Genomic DNA, 12,186 nt, shown 5'->3' with positions numbered 1-12,186 from the left:
GCACTCCACAACCAACATACACAGGGCACACACAGGATACATGCCACACAGCACACACTCCACACGTAACGTACAACACAGCACACATATCCCTCCACAAATGAGCAGGGGTCCTTGCTGCCTAGAGTGGGATGTCCCCGTCCCCTGTCCTCAGAGCCACCCAGCCCAAGTGCCTCTCCAGGGTGTTGAGATTGGAGAGTGTCTAAGGAGGACAGTGGCCAGTCCAGCCCCATCACTAGCCCAGGATGTTATTGGAGGCTAAGCCCCAAGGTCAGGCTGTAGGTCTGTGCTGCTTGAATGGATGGCCCCTGGATAGGACAGAGCACCCCAGGGGGAGACCCCCCTGGACAGGACAGAGCACCTCAGGGGTCACCCCCCTTGGACAGGACAGAGCATCCCAGGAGGACACCCCCAGGGTCTCGCTTAGTAGGACACCCCCATGCCCTGGGGCCTCACTCGGGGACTGACCATTGAGGCGCGTGATGGTCCAGTTCTTGCGCACAGCGCCCGGCACGAAGGGCAGCTCGAAGACGTAGGGGCCAACGTTGGGGTCGATGTCAGCGTCGGCCGCAGTGATGTTGATGGCGTTGAGGCCTGGCCGCTCACAGATCTGTGCTTCCTTGGGGAGAAGCTCAGGGGCATTGTCATTGATGTCAATGAGGTAGATCTGCAGGGTCCCGGTGCCACTGGCCGGCGGGATCCCTGTGGACAGACATGCACGTGGTCATCATGAACAGGTCAAGGTCACATTCCACACTGGTCAACACAGAGACATCCACCACAAAGACACAGACACACACACATACATACACAGAGACACACAGAGACACATGGACATCTGTACATGAAGGGACACACAGGGACAGACAGATAACCCAGCATTGCACACATGGACAGACAGACATTCACCACACACAAGGACACACAGACATCACATCTACCACATGGACAGACACATGCACATTTGTTACACACAGAGACATTAAGTTTGTGCAGGGATGCGGGGATGGACATAGCCCTAAGTCCACACACAGGACAGACAGATTCACCCAGCCGCAGTCTTGGTCCTGCTTCCCTGCTCACACCGAGCCTGATGTCCCTGCCTCTCCAATGCACAGCCTTCCCAGGTGCCACCTTAGCCCAGCTGTGTGGACAGGACACACACACACACACACACACACACACACACACACACACACACCCCAGGACATGCTCCCAGAGCTCTAAGTCACACCCACAGTCACAGACGCGACTCAGCACCACCAGGAGGGCCCGGGGTGCTGGTGAGCAGGAGTTCCGCCCTACAGCTGGGCTTCTTGGGACAGCCTTTTCCTGCCCCATGGCCTCTCACTGCCTTGTCCCCTGGCTGCTGTTCTGACTGGGGCGGGGGCTCAGGAGGCTGTGTCCAGGCCATAGCCTCCGGGATGGTCTTCCTGCCAGGGAGTTGGGCAGGGCTGACCCTCTGTCCCCTCTGTTCTGCTCCTCACGTTACAGAGAGAGCTGAGAAGGGGCAGAGGAGTAGTGGATGGCCTGGGGCACCCCGGCCTGGTCACCCTGCAGACAGCGCCTGTCCACTGAGGGACGGGGTGGGGGCAGCCACGTGGATGGTTGAGGGCTGAATGAAAGCAGGACGTTGGGTCTGGCTGGCTGAGGGCACCTGGTGCTGCCCGGCCCACGGCCCTCCACCCCAGCCAGCCCCCCATGCACTGTCCTCCTTCCCACCCAACCCCCACGCACCGTTGTCAGCAGCCAGGAAAGTGGCCTCGTACACATTGTTTCTAATGTAGGCGGACTCGTGGTCCAGCACTGCCGCGGTGCTGATCTGCCCGTTGGTGGTGTTGATGTGCAGCCAGTTGGCTGGGTCAGACAGCTTTGAATACCTAGGGAAGTGCAGGGTGAGGGTCCTCCCTAGGCCAGGAGGAACAGAGCTGCCCAGATCCTCCCTGCTGCCCCCCCCCCCCCCAGTTCACTCCTCTCTTTAAAAAGTAAAAGAAACACTCCTTCCCTGGTACACAATCCCCCCACGCCCCGCTCATATCAGGGGCTGCTGCTCCCCTGCCCCAGCCCAGGCAGGACTCCCTGCCCGAGGGTCTGCCCTTGGCCAGCAGCTCAGAGCTCGAGCAACATTGTGTCTATGGGAGTGGCCAGCACTCTGCTGTCCCCAGGCCCATGGGCCTCTTGGGGAGCAGCAAGGGGATGGTGAGGCTCAGAAACGAGGAGACTGGAGTGGGGGGGCAGGGGGATGGGAGAGGGGAGAACCAGGGTGGGGGGTACAGGACCAGGGTGGACAGGAGGGGGAGATGAAAGGGGACAGAAGGGACAGGAGTGGGGAAGACAAGAGGGGGGATGGGAGTAGGGGCAGCAAAACCGGAGTGGGCGAGCAGGGGAACAGGGGCATGGAGACAGGCTGTGGAGGGCTTGAAGGAATGGTGAGGGGTCAGAGGTCAGCAGACCAAACAGAACTGCTTATGTGTCACCTCAGGCTGGGCCCTGCTGTCCCTTCAAAGAGCTGAAGGGCACCGGCCACACGCCGGCTTCTTAGTGGGGCGCACAACTTCCCTGCCCACACTTGTCACCAGACCCTCTGCACCCCACCCTACAGATAAAGGAACTGAGGCACAGAGAGGGACCCTGGCCAACCAGCTCAAGGGTGTTAGGATGGGCTGGACAGGCCTGGGCCCCTGCTGCCGGCCTCTGGTTCTGGACATCATATCTGGAGGGGCTGTGTGTTTAGTGGGGTGACTCAGCTGCCCCCCAAGCAGTTCCTCTTCTCTGTCTTAAAAGACAGCCTGTATTGGGGACCTTGCCATCCTTGGGGTTGACCACAGGTCTCCCTGGACTTGGGGACCCTCTGTCAGGACATGGGGCACCATGGACCCACCTCATGGCCTGCTGCATGAAGCGATCGGGGTCCACCGCAGAGAAGGTGGTCAGCACTGTACCCGCGGGCACACCCTCCTCCAGGCGGATCAGCTTGTGGTTGGAGGGAAAGTAGGGGGCTTCATTGCTGTCCATGACAGAGATGGTGACACCTGCTGTGGACTGGAAGGACATTTGGATGCCACTCGCCAGTGGGGCCTGATTGGACACCATCACAGTCAGCATAAAGGCCCGGTTCAGCTCGTAATCCACAGCCTGCAACGAGAGTGCCCGGGAGTGAGCGGGGGTCAGGGCGGGGGTCAAAGGGTGGGAGTCAGAGGGCGTGCTGCAGCTGTCTGGAATGAGAGGGGTCAGAGGGCGGGGGGTCAGAGGGCGTGCTGCGCCTGTCTGGAGTGAGCGGGGTCAGCACAGCTGGGAGGTAGAGTAGGGCATGGCAGGGGCTGCCCAGGGGTGGGCAGGGGTCCCCATTGCAGGGAGGGTGTGACTGGGGCTCTCTGGAGGTGACCTGGGGGAAGCACCACTTGGAGGGTGTAGTGAGGCTGCCTGGCCTGAGTAGGGGGTCATCCTTGCTCGGAGGGTGTGGTCCGTGTCCACCACCTCGTGCTCATCTCAGGGCATCTTTGCACAAGACTGATCTCTGGAGTCCGTCTCCGAGAGCCCCAGCTTCCTGCTTCCTGCTGGGCCGGCTGTGGGGACTCTACCCACTGCGGTCCTGCAGATTCTGCATTCCTGTTCACAGGGTTCTACCCAACAGAGTTCTGTGGGGATCCCACAACGTTGTCTTCAGGTCTTTCTTCCGTGAAGCCACTGGTGGTTTTGACACTGATGTTGGAAGCCCAGTACTTAACTCACTGTACCACCAGGGCTCCTTTGGCCAGTGAGGAGAGAGAAGGTGGGATCAGTGCCCCCGGCCCTCTGCCCTTGGCCTAGGTTGGGTAGCTGAGTCTGTTAAGTCTTCCTACACAGAACTGGGACCCTGCTGGCCCCTCCCTGAACCCTCTATGAAGGTCCCCCTTTGCTGCTAATCTTGGGGTGCATCACCAGGTATAGTAGGATGAATGGTGGCTCCCAAAGACTATGTCCCCCCAGATCCAGAACCAGCATGCAGGTGGTTTATCTGGACAGGGTCTTTGCAGCTGTAAGAATCTTGTGGTGACACCAAGTCTGCAGGAGAACCAGCCCTGCCACACTGTGAACCAGGGCTCTGGTTCTCACGGCCGCGAGGTGAGAGGACACATTCTGTGGTTTTGAGCCAAACAGTTGCTCTTTCATGTGGCACTTGGTATGCGGCCTTTTGGGTAAAACTGGGCAAGGAGTATGGCTTTCAGATGCATTTGCTTCTAATCTGCATAAAGAAATGCTATAAAGAAGGATCAGACTAGCGGAGAAGGTGGCCACGGCCAAGGGCAGGAGCAGGCGAAGATCAGCGCTGGGCCATGACGGCACAAGGTGTGGTGTCATAACAGTCCTGACACTGCAGTCACATGTTCTCTTACTGACGGCACTAAAAATGCAGTAACACGTCGAAGGCCATCCCTGTACCTAAGGGCTGCAAACTATCACCGTGAAATAAATGGCATCGACTGGCAGTGAGACTCCCCAGAGAGAACCAGTGTGACTTCAGATGGTAAATCCTCCAAGGAGCACATTCTCAGGGTACCGCAGTGACAACAGCAATAATGGCCAAGGAGCCTTCAGCGCACGTGGGTCTCTTGGTGCGAGAAGGCATCTTGGATTTGTTATTCTAAAACTTTTAACGTATATTATAAAATAAGGGGAAGAAGCAATTACTTGAACCAGTTCTGGCGGCATAGGGTGCAGGTTGCTTGCTGACCACCAGATGGGTTCAAATCCACCAGTTGATGAGTAGAAGAAAGCTGAGATTGCTTCCCTAAGGGTTTACACCCTCAGGAGCCAACGCAGGCCTAATTGAAAAAGAATTTTCCATAGTGGTTGTTTTTACAGTGCCCCCCTCCCCCAAGGTCTTGAGTAAGTAAGGTTTTCCATGAAAGAGAAATGAGATACAAGAATAAAGTCAACAAAGTCAAGTCACACTCACAGAGCGGCATTCAGACCCCCCAAAGCTGAGCCTCTCTCTTAGGTTTGATACTTTGTTGTAATCATACAGTTAAATGGTTTACCAAGGAAATAACAGTGTATACATCTCAGATCAGGGCCAGGATCCAGGAGCATTTGGGAAAGCCTCTCTTTTCCAGTGCAGGACAGCCATGGTGACTTCCTCTCAGTCCCCTGAGGACTGGCTGTCTCAGCTGTGTCACTACAGTGGGCCCATAGCGACAGGGCCTCTCCTGGGCCTCTGTCTACCCCCCGTTTCTTTAAGGAGGTTCTTTACCCCTTTCTCTGTCTCTCCACTCCCTTCACTCTTCTGCTTCTTTCTGTCCCCAAACCTGTGGGGATGGCAGCTTATCTACACAAGTCCTTGTAATTTTCAAGAAATGGTCTTTCTTTGGGAAGGGAAGGGGCACTGACTGACCAATGCTAGCCATAGACACTTCATTTGCATAATTATTTGCATGGTACGCTGACCAATGCCTGCAAGGTGCTGACCAGAGGGTGGGCTGAAGTCCATGGCTGGAGGAGCAGTCCCACCAGATTAGACTGTGGACACCTTTGCAGGAAAGGTCAGCTAAGCGGGACCAAACAACTCACCCTCTGAGCTAGCGAGCTGACCTGGGGGTGTGGGCAGTTGATCGTAAGGAAGGAAGTGGCTGACTGGGATGTGAGGCAGGAAATGGACGAGATGAACAGGGACCGGTGTCTTGTGGGGCCAGAGGCAAGGAGGCCTCATCACGGTGGGCAGGAAACCGGCTGACAGGCCTGCACATCAGAGCCAGAGATGAGGCTGACTGACTGGAGCCCACGGAATACAAACCGGACGCCCTCTCGCTGTCATGGCGACACGGACAGATGTCATGCTAGGTGACACGATGACACGGACAGATGAAGCAGGATTTTACTTTGTCAGGTAGACTGCTGAACGTGGCCCCCAGAGGCCCAGGCTTGACTGCTGGGGATCCCTGAACACTGCATTGTGGGGCTTCAGGGACTCGCTGACCGAGGGACATTCTCGGGCCCTCGCATGCGCTCAGAGTAGCCATCCTGGTCCCAGGCCCCTGCTGCTGCGTTGACTTCCATTCACAGTGACTCTGAGGCAGCCTGTCCCTGCCCTGGGTGCTGCGGCGGCCACCTTTCCAAAGCAGGCAACCTCGGGCTTATCCTTTACAGTGCTGGCAGACTCCAGCTGATGACAGACCGAGCCACCAGGGCTCTGAATGCAGTCACCGTGGTCCTTTAAGACATGTGTCCCAAAGGCCAGTAGATGCGTCTTCGGAAGGCTGGCCCAGCCATGTAGACCCTGGTGCCTTCCCAGCGGGCGCCTGGTGGCTCTGCAGGTAAAACCGTTGGTTATTAACATGCTGCCGCAAATGATGGCAAAAAAAAAAATGTGTTTCCAAACACGGTCGTCAATTTAAAAGTGTGCGGCAACGTGTTAACCAAAAGGTTGGCGGTTCAAACCCACCAGCTGTTTATGAGAGCCTGGGGGGGGGCATGCAGCTGTGGGGGCCCTGTGGGGCGGCTGTCTGTCCACAGCGTTACTGAGGACAGACATGACTTGAGGGCACCGGTGTTTTAAAGTTCTGGTCTCTGTTATGAGCAGCTCAGTGTAATTTCTAAATGATAAAAGAAGGGGAAGCCCAAGCCCCCTGCCATGGACGTGGAAAGACCCCCCAGCCGAGCCTGCACTACGCTTCTAAGGCTGCAAGTCGCACACGAGGACACTGCCCATCATTCTCCCGCGGCCCCGGGTGGATTCAAACCACTGGAGAGGTGTGGCTTGTGGGTTTGCAGTGCAACTATAGGCTGCATCATCAGAGCTCCCGTTCTTGACTAGAACCCCAGATTCACCTCGTCCTCTGTACCTCAGGGACCACCTGGCATTAGGCTCACTTACCTCCAGGCTTTCCCTTCTCCACCAGCACCTGCTGTTCCCGCTTTCTGTCCTCACTTCCACTAAACTGGAACTCAGGGGCTCAGTGTGTCACACTGACCCTGTCAATGTCAGGTTCATGGCGTCACCAGCACTCTGGGGAGGGGCATGGGAAGGAGACTCCCTGTGGGAGACTGGGTGACAGCCTTACTAAAATGCATCTGACATTTTACACCAAGTTGGCAATTTTATAGAAAAAGAACCGACTCAAACCCCTAGAGAAGTTGAACCCGTGGTTACAAGTCCATTTCACAAGCCTTAAGCCGCGGGTCCACAGGGCTTAACAGCCACGTTCCACGTAGGGGGGTGGATAGTGATGACCTTGTGACATGTGTTGGGGACAGAGAAAGAAGGGACACTGCCCACAGCACTTCCTGAGGTCACCCTGAACTTGATGCCCAAGTCTAGGAAAAGATAGTCGGAAGCAGCAGCATACACTCAGGAAAAGGCTGAGCACAGATAGCAGCCGCTCAGCTTCCGGAGCTGATCCCGACAGCGCTGCGTGGGGGGCGGCGCCCACAGAGCTTCGAAGCCAGCACGTGACACGGCAGCTCACTTACCAATGAGGAGTTTGGGCGGGGCAGGCCCTGGAGGAGGGCGTCATGCCAGTCAGTGAGGAAGAGGAAGACCCCCCAATGAGACAGACTCACACAGCAGCTGGGACAATGGGCCCAGGTCAGCAGAGCCCATGAGGATGGGGGAGGCCGGGCCGTGTGTGCCCTCTTGTACACAAGGCCACTGCAAATGGTGCCTGACCATGGCGCTGACACCGGCGCACATGGGAGAGGCGCCTGAACACAGGGCTGACACTGGGCCATGCGGAGAGTTGCCTGACACACAGGAGGCCTGTCTGACCACAGCGCTGACACCAGGTCACGCAGGAGAGCTACCACTTTGGCAGGTGGCTGGCACTGTAAGATCTTGGCCACCTTGCCCTTTGGCCTTGGCTATGGGGTGGCACACAACTTGCACTGGGCATCATTTCTGTTGGGTCTGTCTCAGGGCCCTGTCACCCACCTTCACCACTGTGACCATGCCCTCATTGGTGACAGGGTCTGTGCGGATGCTGAAGTGGCCGGAGGGGTCCCCGCTGATGATGCGGTAGACGGCGTTCCAGTTTGGTGAGTGGGGCTGGTCACGGTCCATCACAGTGAGGTTGGCGACCACTGTCTCCACCCGATTTTCGGGGACCTCACCCGCGTACTGCAAGACGGAAGAGATGGGGGTGTTAGGGACCCATCCAGGTGAGGAGTCACAAGTGTGAGAGCATCCATCCAGGGCACAAGTGACCTCTGTTCTTGGAGAGACAGGAGAAAGGCGAGTCTGGAACCTGAGGACGAAATGGAACGTGTGGCCAAGGGTCTCCTGGACAATTGCCTCTACTGCCAGGCAACCAGAACCGATGGTGCCCAGCAATAACGTAAGGAGTGAAATTCCAGAGAAGAATCCTGATCAAAAGGGGAGGGGTGCCGAACAGAATTTTAAACTCTTATAGTCTCTAGACTTTTGGGAGCCATGGAGGATGGATGAACCCCTGAGACTATGGCAGAGATAATCTTTAACCAAAAACATCATTTGCAGTGTTCAAAACAGGACTAGTAAGAAAGGCCTGCCTTGGGCATCATGCTTTTTGCAGGACTATGTGCGATCCTAACTGGTGTTGGTGAAGGGCGTTGGATACCCCATGAACTGCCCACAGGACTAACACATCTGTCTCGGAGGAAGTTGCAACCAGACAAGGGTGGTGACACTTTGTATCACATACTTCGGGTATGTTGTCCGAAGGGGCCAGACCTTGGGAAAAGCCTCATGCTGGGGACGGAGAGGGTCAGCGGAAGAGAGGGAGGCCTTCTACCAGATGAGCTGCATTGACTGTAAGAACGGCTGGGGGCCTGTCAGGACGGAGAGGACGGGCCAGGGAGGGCCCAGGTCTGCTGCCTCCAGGGTCATCACGAGCCGTAGCTGAGTCAGCACACAGCAGCAACAACTTACGCGAGAAAATGAACAGTAACCAGTGCCATGGACTGAAGCTATCCCATTACACAAACATGTGCCTGTAACACAGTAATGTGAGGCTGTGTAACGGTCTCCAACCATCTAAGAAGCCAGAGTTCAGGGAGGATTAATGGGGGGATACAGTGTCCTGTCATCAGAGACATGAGGGGGCAAGAGTGAGAGAAGGGCAGGGCGACCTCCGTGCCACCCAGGGACTCACCAGGACAGGAGTGTGTCAGGCCCTGTGCTGGGAAGCTGCTCGAGGCTGGGCGAGGCCAGGGCACGAGAGCTGTGAGGGACACAGGTCCTGCCCATGCTGAAGGGGACAAGGGCCTTCCTTCTCAACAGGTACAGAGACGAGGCCCCCCCCACCCCCTGGGGCTGGCACCTCAGTTGTCCTGCTCGTGTCCTGCCCTGTGAGGACTACACTTCTGTTTGTGAAAGCCACTCCCTCGCGGTGTCTCTGTCAGCCATGCTGGACGAGGAAAAGAGCCCACTAGAAGGAGCAGAGGGTCAGAGGTGGGGGGGGTGCGGGTGGGTTCAGGGAGGGGGTTGTCCCGCCCCCGGACAGAACCAGTGTCAGGAAGCAGTCTAAGATCGGGTAAGATCGGGTCAGTAGGTCTATGTCTGCTGTGTGTGTGATCAACTAGAAACTTGTTAACAAAGAGATGAGGGACCCTCTGCCAGCCAGCTCCTGCTTCCGCTGCTCCTGGGCCGGGGGGCTCAGGCAGGAGGGTTGACAGGCTGGTGGGGAGGCAGGCGTGCAGGGGTGTGGTTTCTCATGCTGAACAACCCAAACTGGAACCTAAAGCTGCTGAGTTGGCTCTGACTCTTCACTCTGGTTTCTGATGCTTCTGGGAGGAAGCTGGCTGGGGGATTTGAACTGCCGACCATTCAGTTACCAGCCCTATGCCACCAGGGCTCCTGTGGTGCTCCTGTGTGTACATATGCACAAAGCCTCGCCCGCCTTACACCAACATGCACACATACACATGTGTAAACACACACGGCCCCTTCGGAGCCCTCTCCGGTCCCCGTGGACGACCACACAGCACCTCAGACCTTCCCTGCGTTACACAGCGAGGGCCGCACCCCTCCTGTGGGGAATGCTGGTGGTGGCAGCCCCAGGGCACTGTCAACCGGCACATGGATGGTGGCCCTAGCTCACCCGCTTCAGCCTCAGTGCCAAGTTTTTCTGGGAGAGTCTATTTTAATTCATGCAAGTTTAATAAAGGTTCTGGAAGCAGGCCTTAAGCTGATAAATCTGGTTTAGGATTTTCTTATTAACCTTCCCCCAGCCACGATGAGTTTTTAATTGAATTTTTCTGACTTCCGGGCATGGGGACAGCCTCCCTCACAACCCAGGGGAGGCAAAGACAGACATGTGGGGAAGGAGGATTTTGAGAGCATCAGGGTGGGATTTCCTGCCGTGGCTGAAATGAAGAATTCAATCTCCCTCATCCCAAGAGGCAGACTGGACTCTGTGTGCTAGGGCCTTCTAGAACAATCTGAGCTCTGAGGTAGACCCCGAAGCTCCTGGAGGAGGACCCCAAGGTTATGGGGCGTGGGATCTGCCCAGCCAGGAGTCAATGGACACTGCGTGGTGCCCAGCAGAGAACAGCAGGCCTGTCCATGCTGAGGGGCCCTGGGCCACTGGGCACCCACTGGGGTGGGTGAGGGGCCCCACGAGGGCAGAGGCAGGACTTGCAGTTGGCAGTCAGGGATGTGGGGGTCCAGAGAAGTCCAGCCACGGAGCCAGGCCGCATGTCGGAGTGGGGAGGCTGTGAGCTCTGTTACAGGCCCCACCCCACCCAGAGGTCTCGGCTGGTCCCACTCTGAGCCCTGGTCCCACTCTGAGCCCTGGTCTCACTCTGAGCCCTGGTTTCACTCTGAGCCCTGGTCCCACTCTCAGCCCTGCTCATCGCCTGGACAATAGCTGACTGGCCTGAGCCTGGGGGCAAGGGCAGGGTGGCCTGGATGGGGAAGTGACCCTTTGACCCTCCTCAGTGACTTCGTGACCCTACCCAGGAGGATGACATCATGACCCTACTTCAGGTTTTCGTCTCTGAGGTGAGGCTGGTGGAACCTCCGTGTGGGGGGTCTCTGCGACAGGAGCTGAGGTAAATTTGAGGGTTCCGGTTGGGCCCTAAGTTTAACCGCGGAAGGATAGAGGGAAGAAGGTGGAGCTGTCTGCATCCCGAAGCCAACAGCCTGGAAAGCCCATGGGCAGCCCTGCCTTCTTCACAGGGTTACTGCAAGGTGTGTCCACTCAGCAGCTCTGGGTTTGATTTTGGGGCTCATTTTGCAGTCTGGGAGACTGAGGCCAAGAGGAAGAGAGCTCCTGGAGGGCCTACTTGCTTGAGTGTGTGTCACCTACGCTGCAGTGCTGATGAAACAGGTCAGCGCCGGTGCCAGCCAGGTGCACCACCAGGAGGACGGGCAGCCAGGGGTCATGAACCTGGCATTGGGGACAGCAGCTGGACCCCTCCCCCCAGGCGCGGACTCTTGTGCACTCAGGGAGGCAGGCCCTGTGCCTACCTTTCTGCATGTGTCCAGGGTGGCTGCCCTGGGCAAGGGGACACTGGGCGTGTGTGCGGTCAGCCAAGAACAGTAGGCTGGCCCTAGTCGCTGTGGCTGCCTGGCTCTCGGAACAGCCCCTCTAGTGAACTACTGATGGCTGAGCCTTGGCCAGAGCACAGGGCATAGTGAAGGGACTGAGTCCACTCCGGTTTTCAGACGCCAGGTGCGTATTTTCAGGCTCTCTCCAGCGTTCCGGGGTGAAATTGAAAAGACTCGGTGACCGGAGAGTTGCAGGACTGGACCAGAGTGGATGTGAGTTCTACACGGCAGGGCAGTGGGGCGGGAGGACTCAGGCTGGCCCAGCACCCTCGGAGATGCCGAGGTGGACCCACTGTCCACCTGTCCCTCACAGCTGATTCCCACCCGCTGGGGATGTGGGCACCTAAACCTGTGTCTCCCGGGCCTCTCGGGCTGACCTTGGGCCCCTGGCTGGGCTGTCCTGGCTCTGTTTTGGACCTCACCTCTGGAACCCTCTGTCAATCTGAGGGTAAGGTAGCCAGTGGGAATGCTGTCTGGTGGCCACCATGGCTACTCCACACACCAGGCCTCTCGGGAGACTCTTCCTACTGCTCTTGGGCTGGGCTGGGTCTCAGGGCTGCCCACCCACCGGGGCTGGTCCAGTCGGAGCTGACAACATGGCAGCTTGCTGTGTTCAAGACATGGGCTCCCGTGGATGCTCAGATCATTCCAGCAGCCCTGCTCAGAGCCAAGGCCATGGCCAG

At 57.4% G+C, this 12,186-nt stretch overlaps 1 protein-coding gene across 1 annotated transcript in view; it reads right to left on the bottom strand.

Moving 5' to 3' along the window:
- The window catches only part of CDH4 (cadherin 4, type 1, R-cadherin (retinal)), a 104,556-nt gene that overhangs the window by 5,510 nt on the left and 86,860 nt on the right, over positions 1-12,186 (bottom strand). The window contains exons 8-11 of the mRNA XM_006896931.1: positions 7,907-8,092; positions 2,882-3,135; positions 1,738-1,880; positions 469-702 (exon numbers count right to left, since the gene is read on the bottom strand). Coding sequence (XP_006896993.1) covers positions 469-702; positions 1,738-1,880; positions 2,882-3,135; positions 7,907-8,092 — 817 coding nt within the window. The remainder of the gene's footprint in view (positions 1-468; positions 703-1,737; positions 1,881-2,881; positions 3,136-7,906; positions 8,093-12,186) is intronic.

This window comes from Elephantulus edwardii, unplaced genomic scaffold (genome assembly GCF_000299155.1).
Source record: "Elephantulus edwardii isolate Elephantulus edwardi_28Jun2011 unplaced genomic scaffold, EleEdw1.0 scaffold00193, whole genome shotgun sequence".
NCBI classification, from domain to species: Eukaryota; Metazoa; Chordata; class Mammalia; order Macroscelidea; family Macroscelididae; genus Elephantulus; species Elephantulus edwardii.
This window is presented reverse-complemented; position numbering and strand designations above follow the sequence as displayed.